Source organism: Aquarana catesbeiana, linkage group LG02, assembly GCF_042186555.1.
Source record: "Aquarana catesbeiana isolate 2022-GZ linkage group LG02, ASM4218655v1, whole genome shotgun sequence".
Taxonomy (NCBI): Eukaryota; Metazoa; Chordata; class Amphibia; order Anura; family Ranidae; genus Aquarana; species Aquarana catesbeiana.
Window position 1 is genome coordinate 502,438,057 of NC_133325.1, and position 22,193 is coordinate 502,460,249.

At 48.5% G+C, this 22,193-nt stretch overlaps 1 protein-coding gene and 1 pseudogene across 1 annotated transcript; both read right to left on the reverse strand.

The window, feature by feature from the left end:
- Positions 1–10,412: 10,412 nt before the first annotated feature.
- On the reverse strand, positions 10,413–13,146 carry LOC141127355 (uncharacterized). Its single transcript, XM_073613697.1, has 2 exons — positions 12,522–13,146; positions 10,413–11,813 (listed from the first exon to the last, which is right to left on the reverse strand). The coding sequence occupies exons 1-2, from the start codon at positions 13,144–13,146 to the stop codon at positions 10,423–10,425; spliced, it is 2,016 nt and encodes a 671-aa protein (XP_073469798.1). The 3' UTR covers positions 10,413–10,422.
- Positions 13,147–15,476: 2,330 nt separating this feature from the next.
- Positions 15,477–15,645, reverse strand: LOC141130890 (U2 spliceosomal RNA; annotated as a pseudogene).
- Positions 15,646–22,193: the final 6,548 nt, after the last annotated feature.

Here is a 22,193-nt window from a genome sequence, read left to right on the forward strand (position 1 = left end):
GTCCGTGCAATTGTCATTCAAGTGTGATAGCTAGGGATGAGCCAAACAACCCCCAGTTCAGTTTGCAGCAGAACATGCGAACAGGCAAAAAATTAGTTTGAACACACGAACACCACTGAAGTCTATGGGACATGAACGTGAAAAATCAAAAGTGCTCATTTTAAAGGCTTATGAAAGTTATTGCCATAAAAAGTGTTTGGGGACCCGAGTCCTGCCCCCAGGGGACATTTATCAATGCCAAAAAAAGTGGCTGTTTTTTCAGGAGCAGTGATTTTAATAATGCTTAAAGTGAAACAATAAAAATTAAATATTTCTTTAAATATCGTGCCTGGGGGGGTGTCCTTAGTATGCCTGTAAAGTAGCGCATCTTTCCCATGTTTATAACAGTGCCACAGCAAAATAACATTTCTAAAGGAAAAAATGTCATTCAAAACTGCTCGCGGCTGTAATGTATTGGTGGATAAAGATAAAAATACCAAAAATATTTTTTAAAAAATAGAATGGTTCCCACAGGCCCCCAGACACTATATACTCTGAACAGCAGTATATATACTATATGGCCTGCCCTATATACTTTGCAGAAAATTGGGCCTTAAGTGTTGGAATATTATATCAAGGATTGTAATTACATGCCCCTGTTAAACAGGGGCAGAAAAATTGGGCCTTGGGTGGTGGTGGTGGTGGTGCCACAACACTGTAACACCTCACAGATACTCTTGTTGGGCACAGGAACAGGCCCTGCTGTGAAATATGACTGCCAGTTTCTTGTCCTTCTGTGGCACCCCCCTCTCTCTAGGCTCACATTGATCCCTTCCTCAACCTGAGAACCATCATCGGAGCCTTAAAATCGCTGCGCATCCTCCAGCAGCATATAACCGACACTGTGGTTGAATAATTCTGGGGACTCCTCCGTGCATGATGGTGGGGCTATGGAAGGAGTGACTGTGGAGGACAAGGAGCTAGTGTAATAGGCCACTTTGGCAGCTGCGTTGGAAGGCAAACTACTCTGAGCCTGGGTGACAGAGGATGAGAAGGATGAGGACGGCTTTGTTATTCACTCCACCAACTCTTCTGCATGTTGTGGCTCAATAACAGGGCCAGCAGCAGCAAAACAGGACAAGCTTGTCCCACGGCCACCTGCAGAGGATACACCATGTCCACGATCACCACTGTTGACTGTAGACACAGAGGCTGCTTGCTCTCTTTTAAGCCTGTGAGCATCTGCCTCTCTTTGGTGGCCTTCTGGACATGATGTATTTTTTGTTTTGCCACACCACACTACACTGTATTAGATACTGTGTACACCGCCTGCACTGTATTAGCAACTGTACAACATCTGCACTGTATTGTATACTGTGTACACCACCAGAAGTGTAGTAGAAACTGTACACACTGTATTAGATACTGTGTACACCGCCTGCACTGTATTAGCAACTGTACAACAGCTGCACTGTATTGTATACTGTGTACACCACCAGAAGTGTAGTAGAAACTGTAGACACTGTATTAGATACTGTATACACCGCCTGCACTGTAAAAGCAACTGTTTAACACGGAATGCACTGCAGATATAGGCTACACTGGATGCAGAGTATATATATATATATATATATATATATATATATATATTAATACACCGCCTGAAGTGTATTAGAAACAGTACACCGCAGAATGCACTGTAGATAAAGGCTACACTGGATGCAGAGTATATATATATACATAACTGTATATATATATATATATATATATATATATATATATATATATATATATATCAAATACACTGCCACTAACTGAATAACCTGCCTGCTTAATCTAACTCAAGCTATCTCTCTGTCCACGCCAACAACACTGCACACGGCCGCTCTGTAAGCAGCCTTATATAGTGTGGGGCGTGGACTTAGTCCCCCCAAGCCATGATTGGCCAAAGGCACCTTGCCTTTGGCCAATTATGGCTCTCTCAGCAGAGTGCACTGTGATTGGCCTAAGCATGCAGGTCAGGTGCATGCTTTGGCCAATCATCATACAGCATTGCATTGCGATCTCACAGTGCATTATAGGGCCTTCCACAGCGCTTGAATTTTACGCGAACGTCCCATATGTTCAGTTGGTTTTAGAACAAACGAACACCCGATGGTGGAGTCAAACTTACGTTCGACTTGAACCCTGGGCTCATCCCTAGTGACAGCACTGAAAGCTGAAAATTGGCCTGGGCAGGAAGAGGGTGAAAGTGCCCAGTATTGAAGTGGTTAATTGAATAAGCTGAAGTTAGAAGCTGATTGGCTACCATGGACAGCGGCACCAGATTTTGCACTCCCCGGTTTTAGTATATCAACTCCATAGTGTTACATACATTAAAATTTAGGATATTGTATATAAGACATTTTTTAGTATTATGTAGGAAAATGTTTATATCCAAACAATGATTTTTTTTTTCTTTGCACTGGAGGCATCTTCACTGTTAACATCTATAAGTGATAGATAGCAAACACAAGTGCATCCTAAAGCTGGCCATACATTGGTCAGTTTTTGTTGTTCAATCAGCAGGTTGAATGAAAAAAAACTGACCCGATTCCCCCATCCACACATTCAAAGTTTGTGAGGGAATCCTCCCTGCTTTGTCATTGTATTCCGACAGCGAGGAGACTCCCACACCATCAGAATACAAAGATTAGCACTGCAGTCTATAGCCTGCAGCACCAATCTAGTGGCTTTTTTTCAACAGGTTCCTGCTGAACCAGCTGAATTTCAATCCATATATGGCCAGCTTAAGAGTTACAGAGATGTTAGATGCGGGTTGTCAGGCTTTACACCTCTGAAAGATTTGTTTTTCTTTATCAGCAGTGCACCTATATTCATATGCACAAGAATGAAAGTGATTGTAAAGGATTTTTTTTTTTTTCTAAAAAACTTACCTCTTCTGTGGAATGGTTTTGCACAGAGCAGAAACTTTGTAAAAAAGCGTAAAATCCTAAAATGTATAAATGAAGGTCCATTCAGCATTTGTTATTGCAGTAGCTATATACTGTATATGTTTCACACACATTTTACAGTAATCGCTCATTTTATTTTATTTTATTGATTCTGGGCCGCATTGTCACTTTATTTAAATTTGAAGGTTCTATAATAATTTTTTACAAATTATTTACACTTTTTGCAAATATTGAGCTTTTTTCAGCATGGTCTCTATTAAACTGACTATCTGTTCCTTCTTTTCCAGGGTATCCTGCTGATGGTCTTGGCTCCTCCTTTCCTCCCTGTGCCCCCAAAGCAAGCCACTTGCTATGGGGGCACTCCTGCAGGCTCAATCTCGAGCAGCATTGTGTGTATCTATTGACACACACACACACACAATGCAGCTCAGCCCCTTTCCACAGCTCTCTGCTCACAGGATTTGATTGACAGCAGCTGGTATCTATCGCTCTCACTGCTGCAGAGTCTCCTATGGGAATAGGTGAGAGAAGAGCAGCACTGCTGCAGACAGGCACAGCGCTGGATCGGGATCACACTCAGGTAAGTATTTAAATGGGGGCTTTTTTTACCTTAATGCAGAGAACCTTTACAACCCCTTATCTACAGTAAATCTAATGTCTCTCAATGTTATTTTCTGATCCTTAAACATGATGAGTATCTAAAACCATTGTGCAGAACAGTCAGAAAATAAAAGGTGTCATTCATTTGTACAGGAACACCTCTGATCCAGGGTAGGATTTCCTATAATAGTAAATGATATTATACAGTACACGAAACTAGATTTTCTGAAATAGTGGGATCATAAATCTTTACCTCTTGTCTTGGCTTATATACAAAATGTACTTTTAATTTAGGCCACCAAAAGTAATATAAAAAAGATTAGCGAGCTTAATGCACATAAGCCAACCTTTTAGTGCTGAGAGGTTAAAGGACATATGTTGGTACTGGGTGCTTAGGGGCTATATGACCTGGGAACTATTTACTAAGTGGTTAGAACACATGTACTGGGAACAAGGTACTTAGGGTTCAATACATATGGGCTAAAGCCTAGTACACACGGGCCAAATGTCGGCCTGCATAGGCTGGTTTAATAGAAACCGGCCAACATTCGGCCCATGTTTATGGCAGCCAGTCCGACAGAAGCTCATGACTGAAAAAGGTCTACCGACTGGCTCCCAGTCAGCCAATGGCAGTGACAATGAGTGTTCTGGCGGGGGGGTGTCCCTCTGTCAGAACATAATAGCACAGTAGAGGAGATCGCTGTACTAACATTGAATTGTTAGTACAGTGGCTCCGACCCGAGCTGGGGTTGAACAAAAGAGAACTAGTGGTGTGTACGAGGCTTAAGGAGTTAATGCTCATTTTTTGATTGAAAATGTATACTTTATTTTGCAAGAAAATATACAAAAAACAAATACTTAAACAGGGTACATTTAGTACTGCGATGCAGCGCATAAATACACTACATAACAGTACATTGCCAAGCATACAAATAAATTACATTCATCCTGCCGTATGATGCATAATGTGTTGTGCAGAGTAATAATACCCCGAAACATCACATCATGCATGACGCCGCATTACCCTGAAACCAGTACTTCAAAACCATTTCACAAAAAATCCGGTCATACAGTCAAATAACATTCAAATGGGCAACGGGTGTGATGGGGGGGGTGGAGAAGGTGGGGTAGGGGAGGGAGTAAAAGAGTTCACAGGCCCGAAGCTTTATTTGAACTGCCAAAGGATACACGGGTGGGAGGGGGGGGGGGGAATGGGGAAATCTTCAGACCTCCTCTTCCTCCTTGAAGTCCATCAAGTGATAGTCTCTGAGCAGACTGTGAACCAGTCTGCGGCAGTCCTCGATGGACATCCTCTCCCGCTGGTGGATGAGGCGCTTTCTGGCGCACCATAAAGCGTCCTTAAAGCAGCACAGCACCCGCCAGGCACCGTCAATGTCCTCCTGTGAATGAGTTCCACAGAAGAGTCCGTTCAACACACCAAAGTGTGTGATAGCAGTCTGTGGCACAAAGTCTTTGATTTCCGGTTCCAAGGCCCTCAACAGGTCCTGTGCAAAGGGACACTCCCAGAAAACATGCAGAGCAGTTTCCTCCTGGGTGATGCAAAAGGGGCAGTGCCTGTATCTGCACAGGTTTCTGGCATGCATGAATGTCCTGAGTGGCAACCCCCCCTGGATTGCCATCCATGCCAGATCTTTGTGCCTGTTGGTGAGTCTCTTTGAAGAAACATTCCTCCAGACCACTTTAGAAGTGGCTGAAGGGAGGCCTGGAACAGACTCAACAATGTCCGATGCTCTGATCAACTTGTGGATAGTTTTTGGCTTCCACAAGTCGGGCTTCACTCCATGTAGCCCCAGCTCCTTAATAAACTTGAAGGTGTCCAAGTAGTACCAAGGCGTGTCCCAGTTGTAGGGGATGGAGCTGTCCCATTTGTCCCATCCAAGGGTCCTCCAAAGAGGCAGGAGGAAAAAACGGGACATGGAGTTACCGCCAGAGTCCACAGTTCTGTCAACCAATGTCCTGCGGATGCAGTTACAAGCAAAGCACACCCTCAGTAAGGTAGCGATATCGGGCACGCCCTTACCGCCCTTGAGGGGTTCCTTGAACATAACCGCCCGCTTCACTCTGTCCATTTTGGAGCTCCAGATGAAGTGAAACACCGCCCTGGTGATGGCCTTACAGGTGTTGACCCGAGAGGGCCAGGCCTGGGCGAGGTACTGCAACACAGGGAGGATCTCGCTGCGGCGTACCAGTGTTTTGCCTTCGATGGTGAGTTCTCTGAGGCTCCAAAGTCCAAACTTCTGTCGCATCTTTGACAGTCTTTCCTCCCAGGACTTCAGGGCTGCGCCCTCAGCTCCAAACCAGAACCCAAGGATTTTGATGAAGTCCGTCTTGACGCTGAAAGGAATTGGTGCAGAAGAAGGCAGGAACCACTTTCCGAAGAGCATGACTTCTGACTTCCCGCAGTTGACCTTTGCCCCTGAAGCTTGGCCGAAGTCCTCACAGGTCTGGGCGAGTGTGTCGATGGAGCGCCGATCAGCACAGAACACCGTCACGTCGTCCATGTAGAGTGAGCACTTGACCTCCCATCTGTCCGGTCCTGGTGCGGTGATCCCTCTGATCTCTGGGTTCCGTCTGATGCTTCGGGCGAAGAGCTCTATACAACAAACAAAAAGCAGAGGTGAGAGAGGGCAGCCTTGTCTGACCCCAGACAAAATTGGGAAGGGGTCAGTTTTCCAGCCATTTACCAGCACCAAACTAGAAATGTCAGTGTACATTACATTTACATACGAACAAAACATTTCCCCAAGACCAAACCTGTGCAGAGCTCTGCACATAAACTCGTGGGAGACACGGTCAAAGGCCTTCTCCTGGTCAAGACTGACCAGGGCCGCGTGCACACGGCGGCCATGAATGTACTGGACCGTGTCCCGGACAAGCGCAAGGCTGTCCGCAATCCTGCGACCAGGAATGCCGCAAGTCTGATCCGGGTGGATGATCTGTCCGATGACAGACTTCAGCCTGTTGGCCAGGACTTTGGCGAGGATTTTGTAGTCCACGTTCAGAAGAGAGATCGGATGCCAATTTTTAACATCCGATCTCTCCCCCTTCCGCTTATACAAAATCGTGATCATCCCCTCCCTCAGTGACGGAGGCATTCTGCCCTCCACCACCATCTCCTCGTACAGCTCGAGCAGGTCCGGGCTCACGAGATCCCACAGTGCTACATAGAGCTCAACTGGGAGAGCATCGCAGCCCGGGGTCCTGCCCCGCCTAAAGGATTTGGCGGCAGAGTGCAGCTCCTCCAGCACCAAGGGGGCGTTGACGGTTGATGAACCTGCAGGATCAATTTGGTTAGAGATACCTGACAGGAACCTGTCGGCCGCCTGTGTGTCCATTTCTTTCGGGGAGTAGAGGTTGGTGTAGTAGTCGCTGACCACTTGCATCACAGCCTTCTTCCCCTTCTGGAGTGTTCCGGTCTCGTCACGCAGCTCTGACAAGGGTGTGTGTCCTGAGTGAAGTTTCCTGAAAAAGAAAGAATTACACTTCTCACCTTTCTCAAGATTCTCCACCTTGGCACGGAAGACAATGTGCCTGGATTCTTCCTCGAAGTGTCCTTTCAGGCTCTTCTTGGTGTCCTCCAGGTCCTGCCTAACGTCCCAGCCGCAGTGATGAAGGTCCTGCAGGGACTGCAACTGACGCTGCAGTCTCCTGAGTTCCCTCCTCCTGGCGCACACACGCTGGCGTCCCTTGCCTGAAAGAAGCTACGCAGCTTAACCTTCACAAACTCCCACCAGTCACTTACCCTTCCGAAGAATCTCTTTTCCTCCGTCCAGGTGGCATAGGCCTCCCGGAGTTCCCCCATCAGTTCCTCGTTTTCCAGCAGGGTGCTATTCAGCTTCCAGGAACCCGGTCCGCGGGCAAAGCCCTCGCCCAGGTCACCCCGAAAGTGAATAGCCCTGTGGTCAGAGAAAAAGCAGGGGACCATGGAGAACTCACGATGCTTGACTGTTCTTGAAGTGAGCACGAAGTCAATCCTGGAACGTACAGATCCATCGGGTCGGCATCACGAATAGTTCACGGTCCCTTTCCCTATGGATCCCACAGCGTCCTGCAAGGAGGCCTCCGAGATCATCTCCTTGAGCAGCCTAGAAGTAGCATCAAGTTTTGCGTATATGCTGGAGCTGCGCCCATCCTCCTCGATCGGACAGTTAAAATCACCGCCGATCACTACTGTTCTGGTGGTGACGAGTTGGGTCCGCAGGGTCTGGAAAAGTTCCAGCCGCGCATTCTTGTCTGGGGGGGCGTACACGTTGATGAGCCTAACTGGCTCTTCCACCCACGAGCCGTCTATGACCAAAAGACGGCCACAGACTAGCTCATGGATAGAGTCAACCGTGAAACGCCCACCCCTGACCAGAATGGCTACGCCTGCAGACTTGCAATCGCCACCCCCGGACCAGTAGGAGGGACCAAGGGTCCACTGGGAGGACAGATGAGTGTACCTCCTCAAGGGGGGAAGGGCGCACTCCTGAAGCATGTAGACATCACTCTGCTGACTTGAAAGAAAGGTCAGGAACGCTTGCCTTCAAGATGTATCCTTGATACTCCTCACATTAATGGAAAAGATTGAGATCTCAGCCATAATGAAAAAGGGTATGAGGGTCTAGTTAACAAGGGTCCGAACTTACCTCCCCGGAGGGGGGGGGGGTGGTTCTTCCGTTGCGTCTTCTGCCTGTCCTGTGTCCTGGGCCAGGCCCAGCTCCTCAAGGACAGACTCCATCATCTGCTGGCTGATGTGGACGTTGGGGGGGAGGTCATGCTCAGGGTCGACCACAATCTCCTCCCCTTCCTCCTCCTCTCCTGCAGACTCTAGGTCCTCCACTACTTGCTCGGGTCCATCGCTGTCGCGTTGGACCCCGTTGGGCCGTTTGGTGGAGGTGGCAGGTTCCTCCGCTGTTGGGCTCTCTGGCTTACGTTTCCGGCTTCCTCTTGGGCCACTGGTGGGGGTGGAGGGGGGTGGGAGGGTGGGGAAGTCCTCCAGGGAGGACAGGTTGGGGGGGGAAGGGGTGGGGAGGGGCTCCTCCGGCACAGAGGGGGTGGGTGGGGGTGTGCTGGAGGTAGGGGATGGGGCAGGGGCAGGGGTAGGGGCAGGAGGGGCGGGGGTGGACTTACCCTTGGCCTTTCGAGGTTCTTTCGGTTTTTCTGGCAGCTTCCTCCCGGATGGCTTACCCTGGCTTACAGCTCCAGCGTAGGTCCGGGTTCTCTGGGGGCAGTGTCTGAAGACATGCTCTGCCAATCCGCAAAGGTTACAGGCTTTGGACCTCGGACAGTCCTTGGTCTCGTGGCCTGTCACCCTACAGAACTTGCAAGCAAGTTCTGTACAATCCTTCCCTATGTGTCCCGGCTGCCCACACTTGTTACAGTTGTAGGGTATGCCGGGGTAGAAGAGGATTCCTGCGGAGGATCCCAGGGAGAAGAAAGGCTGCAGGTGCTGGATGTCCCCCGAAGGGTCTTTCCTCAGTTTGCAGAGCACAGACCACTTACCTATCCAGAAGCCATTGGCATCGAAGATTTGGATCGGGTCCTTCACCACGGTGCAGAACCTCTGGAGGTAGGTGGCTATGTCCTTTCCACTGGTATGGGGGTTCCTCATGGCCACTGTCACCCGCTTTTCGTCCCGTGTTATGGGGCAGTTCGCAGTGAACTTCCGGAAAGGGGATTCAGGGCCACTGGTCTTCACCATCTCCCAGTATCTTCTGCAGACCTGAAACGACACAAAAGTTATAAAGAATATACCTTTTGTGAAGGCCTGCACAGAAAGCGTCTCCGCTTTGCTGAACCCCTGTTCCAGGATCATCTTCTTTCCGAAGATCTCCGGGGTCATGTCGGGGACTCTTCCGTCCACCTCCTTCAGCTGCAGCACGACCGTCTGCTTCATCCATGGCTCCAAAGCTGGGAGCCCGTCTGCAGGCTGGTCTGGCTTGGCTGGTCCTGGTCGGCTGGTGCCGGCCGGGGTAGGGGCCGGGGCTGAGGCAGCGGCATTCCCGGGCTTGGAGGAAGTGACTGGAACGGGGTTCTTCTTCTCTTTTCCGGTCTTCTTTTCGCTCTTCCCCATCGTCAAGGATTTGGATGTCGCTTCAGATGTTTCTTAGGCGGCTTCCTCCTGGTTCCTCGACGTCTTCGCTCTTTTTCGTAGCCTTTAAAAAGGCTCTAGCATCTACTGCCCGGAGGTAGTAATGCGGAGTGGGGGAGGAGGGAAGACCGCAATCTCGTTCCCTGTGGGGGCTAAGCCTCTAACCCAATAGCAGCAAGTAGGTGAAGCTGAATTTAATCAACGATCCTACCAGGCCGAGCAGAGGGTACCCCACAAGGACCAATTAGCTTGGATAGATGCAAGTGGTTCTCAACGTCCTAGCTGTGAAGCAGAGACACCCCTAAGGGCTAAAGTCGATACTACACTTGATCTTAGCCAAAAGGCCGAGAAGCGAAGGAGTTAATGCTCATTTTTTGATTGAAAAATGTATACTTTATTTTGCAAGAAAATATACAAAAAAACAAATACTTTAAACAGGGTACATCCAATCTGTACTGCGACGCAGCACATAAATACACTACATTACAATACATCACCAAGCATACCAATAAATTACATTCATCCTGCGGTATGATGCCTAATGTGTTGTGCAGAGTAGTAATACCCCGAAACATCACATCATGCATGACGCCGCATTACCCTGAAAGCAGTACTTAAAAACATTTCACAAAAAGTCCAGTCATATAGTCAAATAACATTCAAATGGGCAACGGGTGTGATGGGGGGGGTGGAGAAGGTGGGGCAGGGGAGGGAGTAAAGAGTTCACAGGCCCGAAGCTTTATTTGAACTGCCAAAGGATACACGGGGGAGAGGGGGGGAGGAATGGGGAAATCTTCAGACCTCCTCTTCCTCCTTGAAGTCCATCAGGTGATAGTCTCTGAGCAGACTGTGAACCAGTCTGCGACAGTCCTCGATGGACATCCTCTCCCGCTGGTGGATGAGGCGCTTTCTGGCGCACCATAAAGCGTCCTTAAAGCAACACAGCACCCGCCAGGCACCGTCAATGTCCTCCTGTGAATGAGTTCCACAGAAGAGTCCGTTCAACACACCAAAGTGTGTGATTGCAGTCTGTGGTACAAAGTCTTTGAGTTCAGGTTCCAGGGCCCTCAACAGGTCCTGTGCAAAGGGGCACTCCCAGAAAACATGCAGAGCAGTTTCCTCCTGGATGATGCAAAAGGGGCAGTGCCTGTATCTACACAGGTTTCTGGCATGCATAAATGTCCTGAGTGGCAGCCCCCCTTGGATTGCCATCCATGCCAGATCTTTGTGCCTGTTGGTGAGTCTCTTTGAAGAAACATTCCTCCAGACCACTTTACAAGTGGCTGAAGGGAGGCCTGGAACAGTCTCAACAATGTCCGATGCTCTGATCAACTTGTGGATAGTTTTTGGCTTCCACAAGTCGGGCTTCACTCCATGTAGCCCCAGCTCCTTAATAAACTTGAAGGTGTCCAAGTAGTACCAAGGCGTGTCCCAGTTGTAGGGGATGGAGCTGTCCCATTTGTCCCATCCAAGGGTCCTCCAAAGAGGCAGGAGGAAAAAACGGGACATAGAGTTACCACCAGAGTCCACAGTTCTGTCCACCAATGTCCTGCGGATGCAGTTACAAGCAAAGCACACCCTCAATAGTGTAGCGATGTCGGGCACGCCCTTACCGCCCTTGAGGGGTTCCTTGAACATAACCGCCCGCTTCACTCTGTCCATTTTGGAGCTCCAGATGAAGTGAAACACCGCCCTGGTGATGGCCTTACAGGTGTTGACCCGAGGGGGCCAGGCCTGGGCGAGGTACTGCAACACAGGGAGGATCTCGCTGCGGAGTACCAGTGTTTTGCCTTCGATGGTGAGTTCTCTGAGGCTCCAAAGTCCAAACTTCTGTCGCATCTTTGACAGTCTTTCTTCCCAGGACTTCAGGGCTGCGCCCTCAGCTCCAAACCAGACCCCAAGGATTTTGATGAAGTCCGTCTTGACGCTGAAAGGAATTGGTGCAGAAGAAGGCAGGAACCACTTTCCGAAGAGCATGACTTCCGACTTCCCGCAGTTGACCTTTGCCCCTGAAGCTTGGCCGAAGTCCTCACAGGTCTGGGCGAGTGTGTCGATGGAGCGCCGATCAGCACAGAACACCGTCACGTCGTCCATGTAGAGTGAGCACTTGACCTCCCGTCTGTCCGGTCCTGGTGCGGTGATCCCTCTGATCTCTGGGTTCCGTCTGATGCTTCGGGCGAAGAGCTCTATACAACAAACAAAAAGCAGAGGTGAGAGAGGGCAGCCTTGTCTGACCCCAGACAGGATTGGAAAGGGGTCAGTTTTCCAGCCATTTACCAGCACCAAACTAGAAATGTCAGTGTACATTACATTCACATACGAACAAAACATTTCCCCAAGACCAAACCTGCGCAGAGCTCTGCACATAAACTCGTGGGAGACACGGTCAAAGGCCTTCTCCTGGTCAAGACTGACCAGGGCCGCGTGCACACGGCGGCCATGAATGTACTGGACCGTGTCCCGGACAAGCGCAAGGCTGTCCGCAATCCTGCGACCAGGAATGCCGCAAGTCTGGTCCGGGTGGATGATCTGTCCGATGACAGACTTCAGCCTGTTGGCCAGGACCTTGGCGAGGATTTTGTAGTCCACGTTCAGCAGAGAGATCGGACGCCAATTTTTAAGATCCGATCTCTCCCCCTTCCGCTTATACAAAATCGTGATCATCCCCTCTCTCAGTGACGGAGGCATTCTGCCCTCCACCACCATCTCCTCGTACAGCTCGAGCAGGTCCGGGCCCACGAGATCCCACAGTGCTACATAGAGTTCAACTGGGAGACCATCGCAGCCCGGGGTCTTGCCTCGCCTAAAGGATTTAGCGGCAGAGTGCAGCTCCTCCAGCACCAAGGGGGCGTTGACGGTTGATGAACCTGCAGGATCAATTTGGTTAGAGATACCTGACAGGAACCTGTCGGCCGCCTGTGTGTCCGTTTCTTTCGGGGAGTAGAGGTTGGTGTAGTAGTCGCTGACCACTTTCATCACAGCCTTCTTCCCCTTCTGGAGTGTTCCGGTCTCGTCGCGTAACTCTGACAAGGGTGTGTGTCCTGAGTGGAGTTTCCTGAAAAAGAAAGAATTACACTTCTCACCTTTCTCAAGATTCTCCACCTTGGCACGGAAGACAATGTGCCTGGATTCTTCCTCGAAGTGTCCTTTCAGGCTCCTCTTGGTGTCCTCCAGGTCCTGCCTAACGTCCCAGCCACAGTGCTGAAGGTCCTGCAGGGACTGCAACTGACGCTGCAGTCTCCTGAGTTCCCTCCTCCTGGCACACACACGCTGGCGTCCCCTTGCCTGAAAGAAGCTACGCAGCTTAACCTTCACAAACTCCCACCAGTCACTTACCCTTCCGAAGAATCTCTTTTCCTCCGTCCAGGTGGCATAGGCTTCTCGGAGTTCCCCCATCAATTCCTCGTTTTCCAGCAGGGTGCTATTCAGCTTCCAGGAACCCGGTCCGCGGGCAAAGCCCTCGCCCAGGTCCCCCCGAAAGTGAATAGCCCTGTGGTCAGAGAAAAAGCAGGGGACCATGGAGAACTCACGATGCTTGACTGTTCTTGAAGTGAGCACGAAGTCAATCCTGGAACGCACAGATCCATCGGGTCGGCACCACGAATAGTTCACGGTCCCTTTCCCTATGGATCCCACGGCGTCCTGCAAGGAGGCCTCCGAGATCATCTCCTTGAGCAGCCTAGAAGTAGCATCAAGTTTTGCGTATATGCTGGAGCTGCGCCCATCCTCCTCGATCGGACAGTTAAAATCACCGCCGATCACTACTGTTCTGGTGGTGACGAGTTGGGTCCGCAGGGTCTGGAAGAGTTCCAGCCGCGCATTCTTGTCTGGGGGGGCGTACACGTTGATGAGCCTAACTGGCTCTTCCACCCACGAGCCGTCTATGACCAAAAGACGGCCACAGACTAGCTCATGGATAGAGTCAACCGTGAAACGCCCACCCCTGACCAGAATGGCTACGCCTGCAGACTTGCAATCGCCACCCCCGGACCAGTAGGAGGGACCAAGGGTCCACTGGGAGGACAGATGAGTGTACCTCCTCAAGGGAGGAAGGGCGCACTCCTGAAGCATGTAGACATCACTCTGCTGACTTGAAAGAAAGGTCAGGACCGCTTGCCTTCTAGATGTATCCTTGATACTCCTCACATTAATGGAAAAGATTGAGATCTCAGCCATAATGAAAAAGGGTATGAGGGTCTAGTTAACAAGGGTCCGAACTTACCTCCCCGGAGGGGGGGGGTGGCTCTTCCGTTGCGTCTTCTGCCTGTCCTGTGTCCTGGGCCAGGCCCAGCTCCTCAAGGACAGACTCCATCATCTGCTGGCTGATGTGGACGTTGGGGGGGAGGTCATGCTCAGGGTCGACCACGATCTCCTCCCCTTCCTCCTCCTCTCCTGCAGACTCTAGGTCCTCCACTACTTGCTTGGGTCCCTCGCTGTCGCGTTGGACCCCGTTGGGCCGTTTGGTGGAGGTGGCGGGTTCCTCAGCTGTTGGGCTCTCTGGCTTACGTTTCCGGCTTCCTCTTGGGCCACTGGTGGGGGTGGAGGGGGGTGGGAGGGTGGGGAAGTCCTCCAGGGAGGACAGGTTGGGGGGGGAAGGGGTGGGGAGGGGCTCCTCCGGCACAGAGGGGGTGGGAGGGGGTGTGCTGGAGGTAGGGGATGGGGCAGGAGGGGCAGGGGCAGGTGGGGCGGGGGTGGACTTACCTTTGGCCTTTCGAGGTTCTTTTGGTTTTTCTGGCAGCTTTCTCCCGGATGGCTTACCCTGGCTTACGGCTCCAGCGTAGGTCCGGGTCCTCTGGGGGCAGTGTCTGAAGACATGCTCTGCCAATCCGCAAAGGTTGCAGGCTTTAGACCTCGGACAGTCCTTGGTCTCGTGGCCTGTCACCCTACAGAACTTGCAAGCTAGTTCTGTGCAATCCTTCCCTATGTGTCCCGGCTGCCCACACTTGTTACAGTTGTAGGGTATGCCGGGGTAGAAGAGGATTCCTGCGGAGGATCCCAGGGAGAAGAAAGGCTGCAGGTGCTGGATGTCCCCCGAAGGGTCTTTCCTCAGTTTGCAGAGCACAGACCACTTACCTATCCAGAAGCCGTTCGCATCGAAGATTTGGATCGGGTCCTTCACCACGGTGCAGAACCTCTGGAGGTAGGTGGCTATGTCCTTTCCACTGGTATGGGGGTTCCTCATGGCCACTGTCACCCGCCTTTCGTCCCGAGTTATGGGGCAGTTCGCAGTGAACTTACGGAAAGGGGATTCAGGGCCACTGGTCTTCACCATCTCCCAGTACCTTCTGCAGACCTGGAATGACACAAAAGTTATAAAGAATATACCTCTTGTGAAGGCCTGCACCGAAAGCGTTTCCGCTTTGCTGAACCCCTGTTCCAGGATCATCTTCTTTCCAAAGATCTCCGGGGTCATGTCGGGGACTCTTCCGTCCACCTCCTTCAGCTGCAGCACGACCGTCTGCTTCATCCATGGCTCCAAAGCTGGGAGCCCGTCTGCAGGCTGGTCTGGCTTGGCTGGTCCCGGTCGGCTGGTGCCGGCCGGGGTAGGGGCGGGGGTTGAGGCAGCGGCATTCCCGGGCTTGGAGGAAGTGGCTGGAACGGGGTTCTTCTTCTCTTTTCCGGTCTTTTTTTCGCTCTTCCCCATCGTCAAGGATTTGGATGTCGCTTCAGATGTTTCTTAGGCGGCTTCCTTCTGGTTCCCCGACGTCTTCGCTCTTTTTCGTAGCCTTTAAAAAGGCTCTAGCATCTACTGCCCGGAGGTAGTAATGCGGAGTGGGGGAGGAGGGAAGACCGCAATCTCGTTCCCTGTGGGGGCTAAGCCTCTAACCCAATAGCAGCAAGTAGGTGAAGCTGAATTTAATCAACGATCCTACCAGGCCGAGCAGAGGGTACCCCACAAGGACCAATTAGCTTGGATAGATACAAGTGGTTCTCAACGTCCTAGCTGTGAAGCAGAGACACCCCTAAGGGCTAAAGTCGATACTACACTTGATCTTAGCCAAAAGGCCGAGAAGCGAAGGAGTTAATGCTCATACACCGATTACAGGTCACTGCGAGGACAATGCACACACACACTGCAAACTCATCATTAAGAGGTTAATGCACATGCTCATGAAGCTGATCACTGAGAGGTAAATGCACATACACTGAAGACAAGTTGCTGAGGAGTCAAGTAAGATGGCTTCCACAGGATGAGTGGGGAAAGAAAACAGCAAAGAGATCATAATGTGTCTTACATATACACATACAGTCCTGCACTTTCTGCTTCTACAGAGAGGGTTGTTGGATAAGAAATTTGTATTGTAAAAAAGTGGGGACTGCACAGTAAGGGTACATTCCCCTTATAGCTGGCCATAAATCACTAATATATTTTCAAACTAATGTTTGTAAGATCATTTGTAGTAAAATACTCAGTACATTCAATGACTGTTTGAGAAAATTTTCCAATCAGCTCCTTTGAATTGTTTTATTTTTTTTTTGCTGTCTGCATCCTATTGGAAACATACAGAAAATGAGGGAAAAAAAAACAAAATGAAGGAAAATCCTTGATTAGACACTTGTCAACTGAACTTATTTGAAAGATTACCCCTCACCTCCTGTATTTCATGACATATAAAGTGTAATACAAGTGAAACATTTTGTTTATTGAGATATACAGTATCTCACAAAAGTGAGTACACCGTCACATTTTTGTAAATATTTTATTATATCTTTTTATGTGACAACACTGAAGGAATGAAACTTTGCTACAATGTAAAGTAGTGAGTGTACAGCTTGTATAACAGTGTAAATTTGCTGTTCCCTCAAAATAACTCTACACACAGCCATTAATGTCAAAACCGCTGGCAACAAATGTGAGTACACCCCTAATTGAAAATGTCCAAAGTGGGCCCAAAGTGTCAATATTTTGTGTGGCCACTATTATTTTCCAGCACTGCCTTAACCCTCTTGGGCATGTAGTTCACCAGAGCTTCACAGGCTGCCACTGGAGTCCTCTTATACTCCTCCATGACAACATCACAGAGCTGGTGGATGTTAGAGACCTTGCGCTCCTCCACCTTCCGCTTGAGGATGCCCCACAGATGCTCAATAGGGTTTAGGTCTGAAGACATTCTTGGCCAGTCCATCACCTTTACCCTCAGCTTCTTTAGCAAGGCAGTGTTTATCTTGGAGGTGTGTTTGGGGTCATTATGATGTTGGAATATTGCCCTGTGGCCGAGTCTCTGAAGGGAGGAGACCATGCTCTGCTTCAGTATGTCACAGTATATGTTGGCATTCATGGTTCCCTCAATGAACTGTAGCTCCCCAGTACCAGCAGCACTCATGCAGACACACTTGTCTTTGTACTCCTCACCTGGTTGCCACCACACATGCTTGACACCATCTGAACCAAATAAGTTTATCTTGGTCTCATCAGACCACAGGACATGGTTCCAGTAATCCATGTCCTTAGTCTGCTTGTCTTCAGCAAACTGTGGGCTTTCTTGTGCATCATCTTTAGAAGAGGCTTCCTTCTGGGATGACAGCCATGTAGACCAATGTGATGCAGTGTGCGGCGTATGGTCTGAGCACTGACAGGCTGACCCCCCCACCCCTTGAACCTCTGCACCAATGCTGGCAGCACTCATATGTCTATTTCCCAAAGACAACCTCTGGATATGATGCTGAGTAAGTGCACTTAACTTCTTTGGTCGACCATGGCGAGGCCTGTTCTGAGTGGAACCTGTCCCGTTAAACCGCCGTATGGTCTTGACCACCGTGCTACAGCTCAGTTTCAGGGTCTTGGCAATCTTCTTATAGCCTAGGCCATCTTTATGTAGAGCAACAATTCTTTTTATCAGATCCTCAGAGAGCTCTTTGCCATGAGGTGCCATGTTGAACTTCCATTGACCAGTATGAGGTTATGAGAGCAATAACACCAAATTTAACACACCTGCTCCCCATTCACACCTGAGTCCTTGTAATACTAACGAGTCACATGACACTGGGGACGGAAAAGGGCTAATTGGGCCCAATTTTTTACGTTTTTACTTAGGGGTGTACTCACTTTTGTTGCCAGCGGTTTAGACATTAATGTCTGTGTGTTGAGTTATTTTGAGGAAACAGAAAATTTACACTGATATACAAGCTGTACACTCACTACTTTACATTGTAGCAAAGTGTAATTTCTCCAGTGTTGTCACATGAAAAGTTATAATAAAATATTTACAAAAATGGGAGGGGTGTACTCACTTTTGTGAGATATTGTATGTTACAAAGTGATATTGTTAATAAGCACTTGTTCTTAATTATCTTAATTTCTGTTGAAATGGAAAACAAATGCACATGTTCTAAATATAATTATGAGGGTGTTCTACTTGGGTGTATGAAGATTAATAATGCCACAAATACAACATATAAAAAAGTAAAAAGCAATAATTAAATTAGGTTGGACAAATCAGACAGATATAAAGTAGTTAGTGCTGTAAATCAACTTGAAAATTATGTTTGAAAATGCTAGCATACATTATATTTATTCTAAAAGTACCAATGGGACAGAATAACTAAACTTGTGTGAGTAATTTTTCATTTGTGTGATTTTATTGTTACAAATTGTTCATGAATGTAAAAGGTATTAAGTCTGAGCCTATCCTATATGATTAAAACATTTAGCAAGAACAATCATACATCAAGAGTTATTTGTGAAGTATTTAGGCATGGTAAAAGAGATCCAACTACTTTTAGCTGATTAGTTGTTATGGCAACGGCCGAAGCCAGACATAGCGGGGCATGGCTAGGACGTCACACGTCATAAACTCAGCCTCGCTGTACCCATAATCTCAGACTTACTGTGCCCATAATCGCAGCCTCACAGTGCCCATAATCGCAGCCTTATGCCCCGTACACACGGTTGGATTTTCCGATGGAAAATGTCCGATCGGAGCATGTTGTCGGACATTCCGACCATGTGTGTGCTCCATTGGACATTTTCCATCAGATTTTCTGACAGACAAAGTTTGAGAGCAGGCTATAAAATTTTCCGCCAACAAAATCCAATCGCGTCAATTCCGACCGTGTGTGGCCTGTTCCGACGCACAAAGTGCCACGCATGCTCAGAAGAAATTCCGAGATGGAACAGCTCGGTCGGGTAAACTTAGCGTTCGCAATGGATACATCACTTTCGTCACGGTGCTATGTCAAAAATGGTTTAATACAGCGCACTCTCTTTTTCTTTATAATGTGAGAAGAATGAAGTAGTTTGCTGCTCATATTCACACAGACTTCTCACAAACTTCTTTCTTTATTATTTATCGGGACTCCCTCAATATATTTGGATTTGTCACATCAGACAAAATTAATTGTGGGTTTTTGTTTTTTTATTTTTTTTAAAGCTGTTTTGTTTTTTTTTTATTTAGGTTTGTATTTTTTTCAAGGCTGATCTTTGTTCTATTTTATTTTTAGTTTTACTCCATAATATTTCTGTGTGTGTGTTTTGTGTGTCAAGTTACCACAACACCATTGATATCTTATATTATTTCATCTCAAGGAGATTGTTTGGTGTTGGTGTCCCTTGTTAATTTCACATTGTATATTAGAAATGTACCTGAATCCTCACAAACAAACTGTCCTTTTTGAAGGAAAAAACACATAGGAGAGTATAATTGAAACAAAAATTCCTTTATTAAGGGCTCAGAACCAAACAAAGAGGGAGGCAACACTGGAGAAACAGCTGAAATTAGCGAAGCCTTGGACCCCCAGGGCAGACATCAATTCTTTACCAGCAAAATTCTTGGCCTGAGGAGTCCATATCTAAGGGAGTGCAGTCTGGTCCCGAAGTCCCAGAGATCCGGAAAGCAGCAGATGACATCTGTGTCCCCAGGCTGTGGTACTACAAGAGGCTGCATCTTTTGCCAGACCATACTGGACCCAGGGTCATCACTTTCTGGTCTTCTTTCCACGCTTCCTTCCTGGCTGTGGCTCAGGTGTTGGAGATGTGGCAGGAGGAGGAGTAGGACCTGGAGGAGGAGGAGGACTAGTAGGACCTGGAGGAGGAGGAGGAGGAGTAGGGCCTGGAGGAGGAGGAGTAGTAGGACCTGGAGGAGGAGGAGGACCATGTGTGAGGTCACAAATGTGGGTAGCAAATGTTATTTGGCCCCTCAACTCCTTATTGAGAGTTTCCAACATTAAGGACTCACACATGAGTTGTTGGCCCTCCTCCATCTGCCTCATTTTGCAGGCAGTTATGCAAGCAAAGTCCTCCTCCACAGTGTGGGGGGTTCTCAGGGCCTCTGTAGCCTTCAAAAAGAGGCCTATGGCAGCCTCCTCCAGGGTACTCCTCTTCTTCCTGCCACTCTGTCTTTGCGGGTGTAGGGGAGGGACCTGCATATCAGGCAGCCTGCTTGGCCCGGCCACCTCCTGGCTGAGACTTCCCTGTGTATGAAAAAGGGACATGGTTGTAGTTTTTGCATCATGAATCACAATCCTAAATTAGTACTCCAAACTAACATCTAGTTAACATCATTGATTGGACAAGCAGAAATATTTAGAAGAATGCTATACCTGGCTCAAGCTGGGCTCCTCCACATGTTGCTGCCTGGAAGGCCCAGGTTGGACATCAGAAGCCTCAGCTGGGGGGGAAAGAAGCGTGGAAGGAAGAGTGGAGAGTGCTGGCCTGGGTTCAGTCTGACCTGCCAGAAAATGCAGCCTGTCATAGTACCACATCCTGGGGACATAGATGTCATCTGCTGCTCCGGATCTCAGGGAATCCTGGACCTTCTTGTGCTCCCTTAGATAAGTGCTCCTCAGGCCACCAATTAGGATCTTCAAATAGGTCATGTCTGCCGTGGGGATCACCGTCTTCACAAATTCCAGCAATTGATCCAGTGCTGCCTTCCTCTTTGTTTGGTTCTTATAATGTGGGTGGTTTATCTGCCACAGACAAGGCAGCTCCCTGAACATATCAATGAAGATTGCCATAAAGTCGTCATCTTTCAAGATATCCATTTTCACTGCAAGACACAACACAAGACAAACCCTAATGTCAGGCAAAACTCTCCTAATCTTGTTACAATATAGGCCTCAATCTAGAAGCAGTATAGGCCCAAGTTTGGTTCTTACCTTCGTTATCACGATCGGCGCTTACGATACTCCTTCCTCTGCTCACAGATCGTACGTACTACGCACGCGTGTTATGCTTTATACACACTGCGCATGCGTGTAACTCTGCCCGCCCCTGACGTTCTTTCTAGTCTATTCCCCGCCCCTTTTCATTCGGCGCAGTGGGGGAAGAGCACATGGCGGAGACACAGCAGGTGCGTGCTGATTACAGCAATGATGAGGAGGAGGAGGAGGAGGAAAGCCCAGAGGCAGAAACGTCTGGATCCAGAAGGAGAAGATTTAAGACATCAAATATGTCCTTTGGGGAGATGTTGGAGATGGTCGACATCCTGAAGAGGGACGACTATGATGGAAAGTATGGACCTTACCCCAACTCCAATGTCCGAAAGGCCAAGATCATGGCGAAAGTGGTCAAGAGTCTGCACCGGAATTTCGGGGTATGACGATCGAAAGATCAGCTCAGGAAGCGGTGGTCGGACCTCAAATTAAGAGAACACGAGCAGTACAGAAAGATCCAGGGAGTGCTGCAAAAAAGTAAGTAGTTGTGCTGTGTTCCTATTCTTTTTGTGCTTATTACATTCGTGCTGCTCCATGTGCTTTTAGGAACTGTTGTACAGTTTAAAATGGCAACTTTCATGTTCATGGGCACATTATTCGTTCGTATCAAACATTTTTCTTTCGGCCTATAAAACACCATTGTTTTTGCCATATGCATTGGACCACATTTTTTAGGGCCTACTTGTATGAAAATAATTTGGTTGTGTAGATGGGTTTGTTACTAGAATGAAATGCAAACTAGGTTCTGTGTAAGGAGAGAACACTCAGCAGCAGTTTTCACATCTGGACGCTGGAGCACTAGTGCGGGACACAAGAACACCCTTTTTATTAGGGGTCCCACACAGGTGCTCCAGTGTATACTATAGGGGTGTCTCCATCTGTGAAGCTTGTACAAGACAGGTAAGTATTCAAGCTTGACAAAAGACACTAAAAATTCTACATCTTGGAACTCAGCCAAAATAGACAATTGTACCGCACTTCCAAGCAATGTTTCATATTTCTAGTTCTGCCACCAAATATCTGTGTGCTAAGTATACCTTTTTTTTTCACATAGGGGAGAAAAGACTTGGAGGACACCCCTCATCTGAGGAGACCAGAGACCCTCCACCTCTGGAAGAAGGGGAAATCCCCCAAACACAAGAAGAGCAGGAGGAGGAAGAAGACGTGGTGGAACTAGTCACCACAACAGGTGAGTGTCTGCGACTACAGGCTCAGGTAAGAGATGGATGCTGGCATATTTATAATACCTGTTTTTTTTTTGGTTTCTCTCTTTTTAGGTGATCCTGATGTTGTGGATCCAGATCCTTTCACCTCGGAAAGTGCCCAGATCCTGATCGGGGAGATCATGGGGTGTAATGTAGCATTGGAAAACATCACTAAAAACATCAATGATGTTATTCAAAAAAATAAGA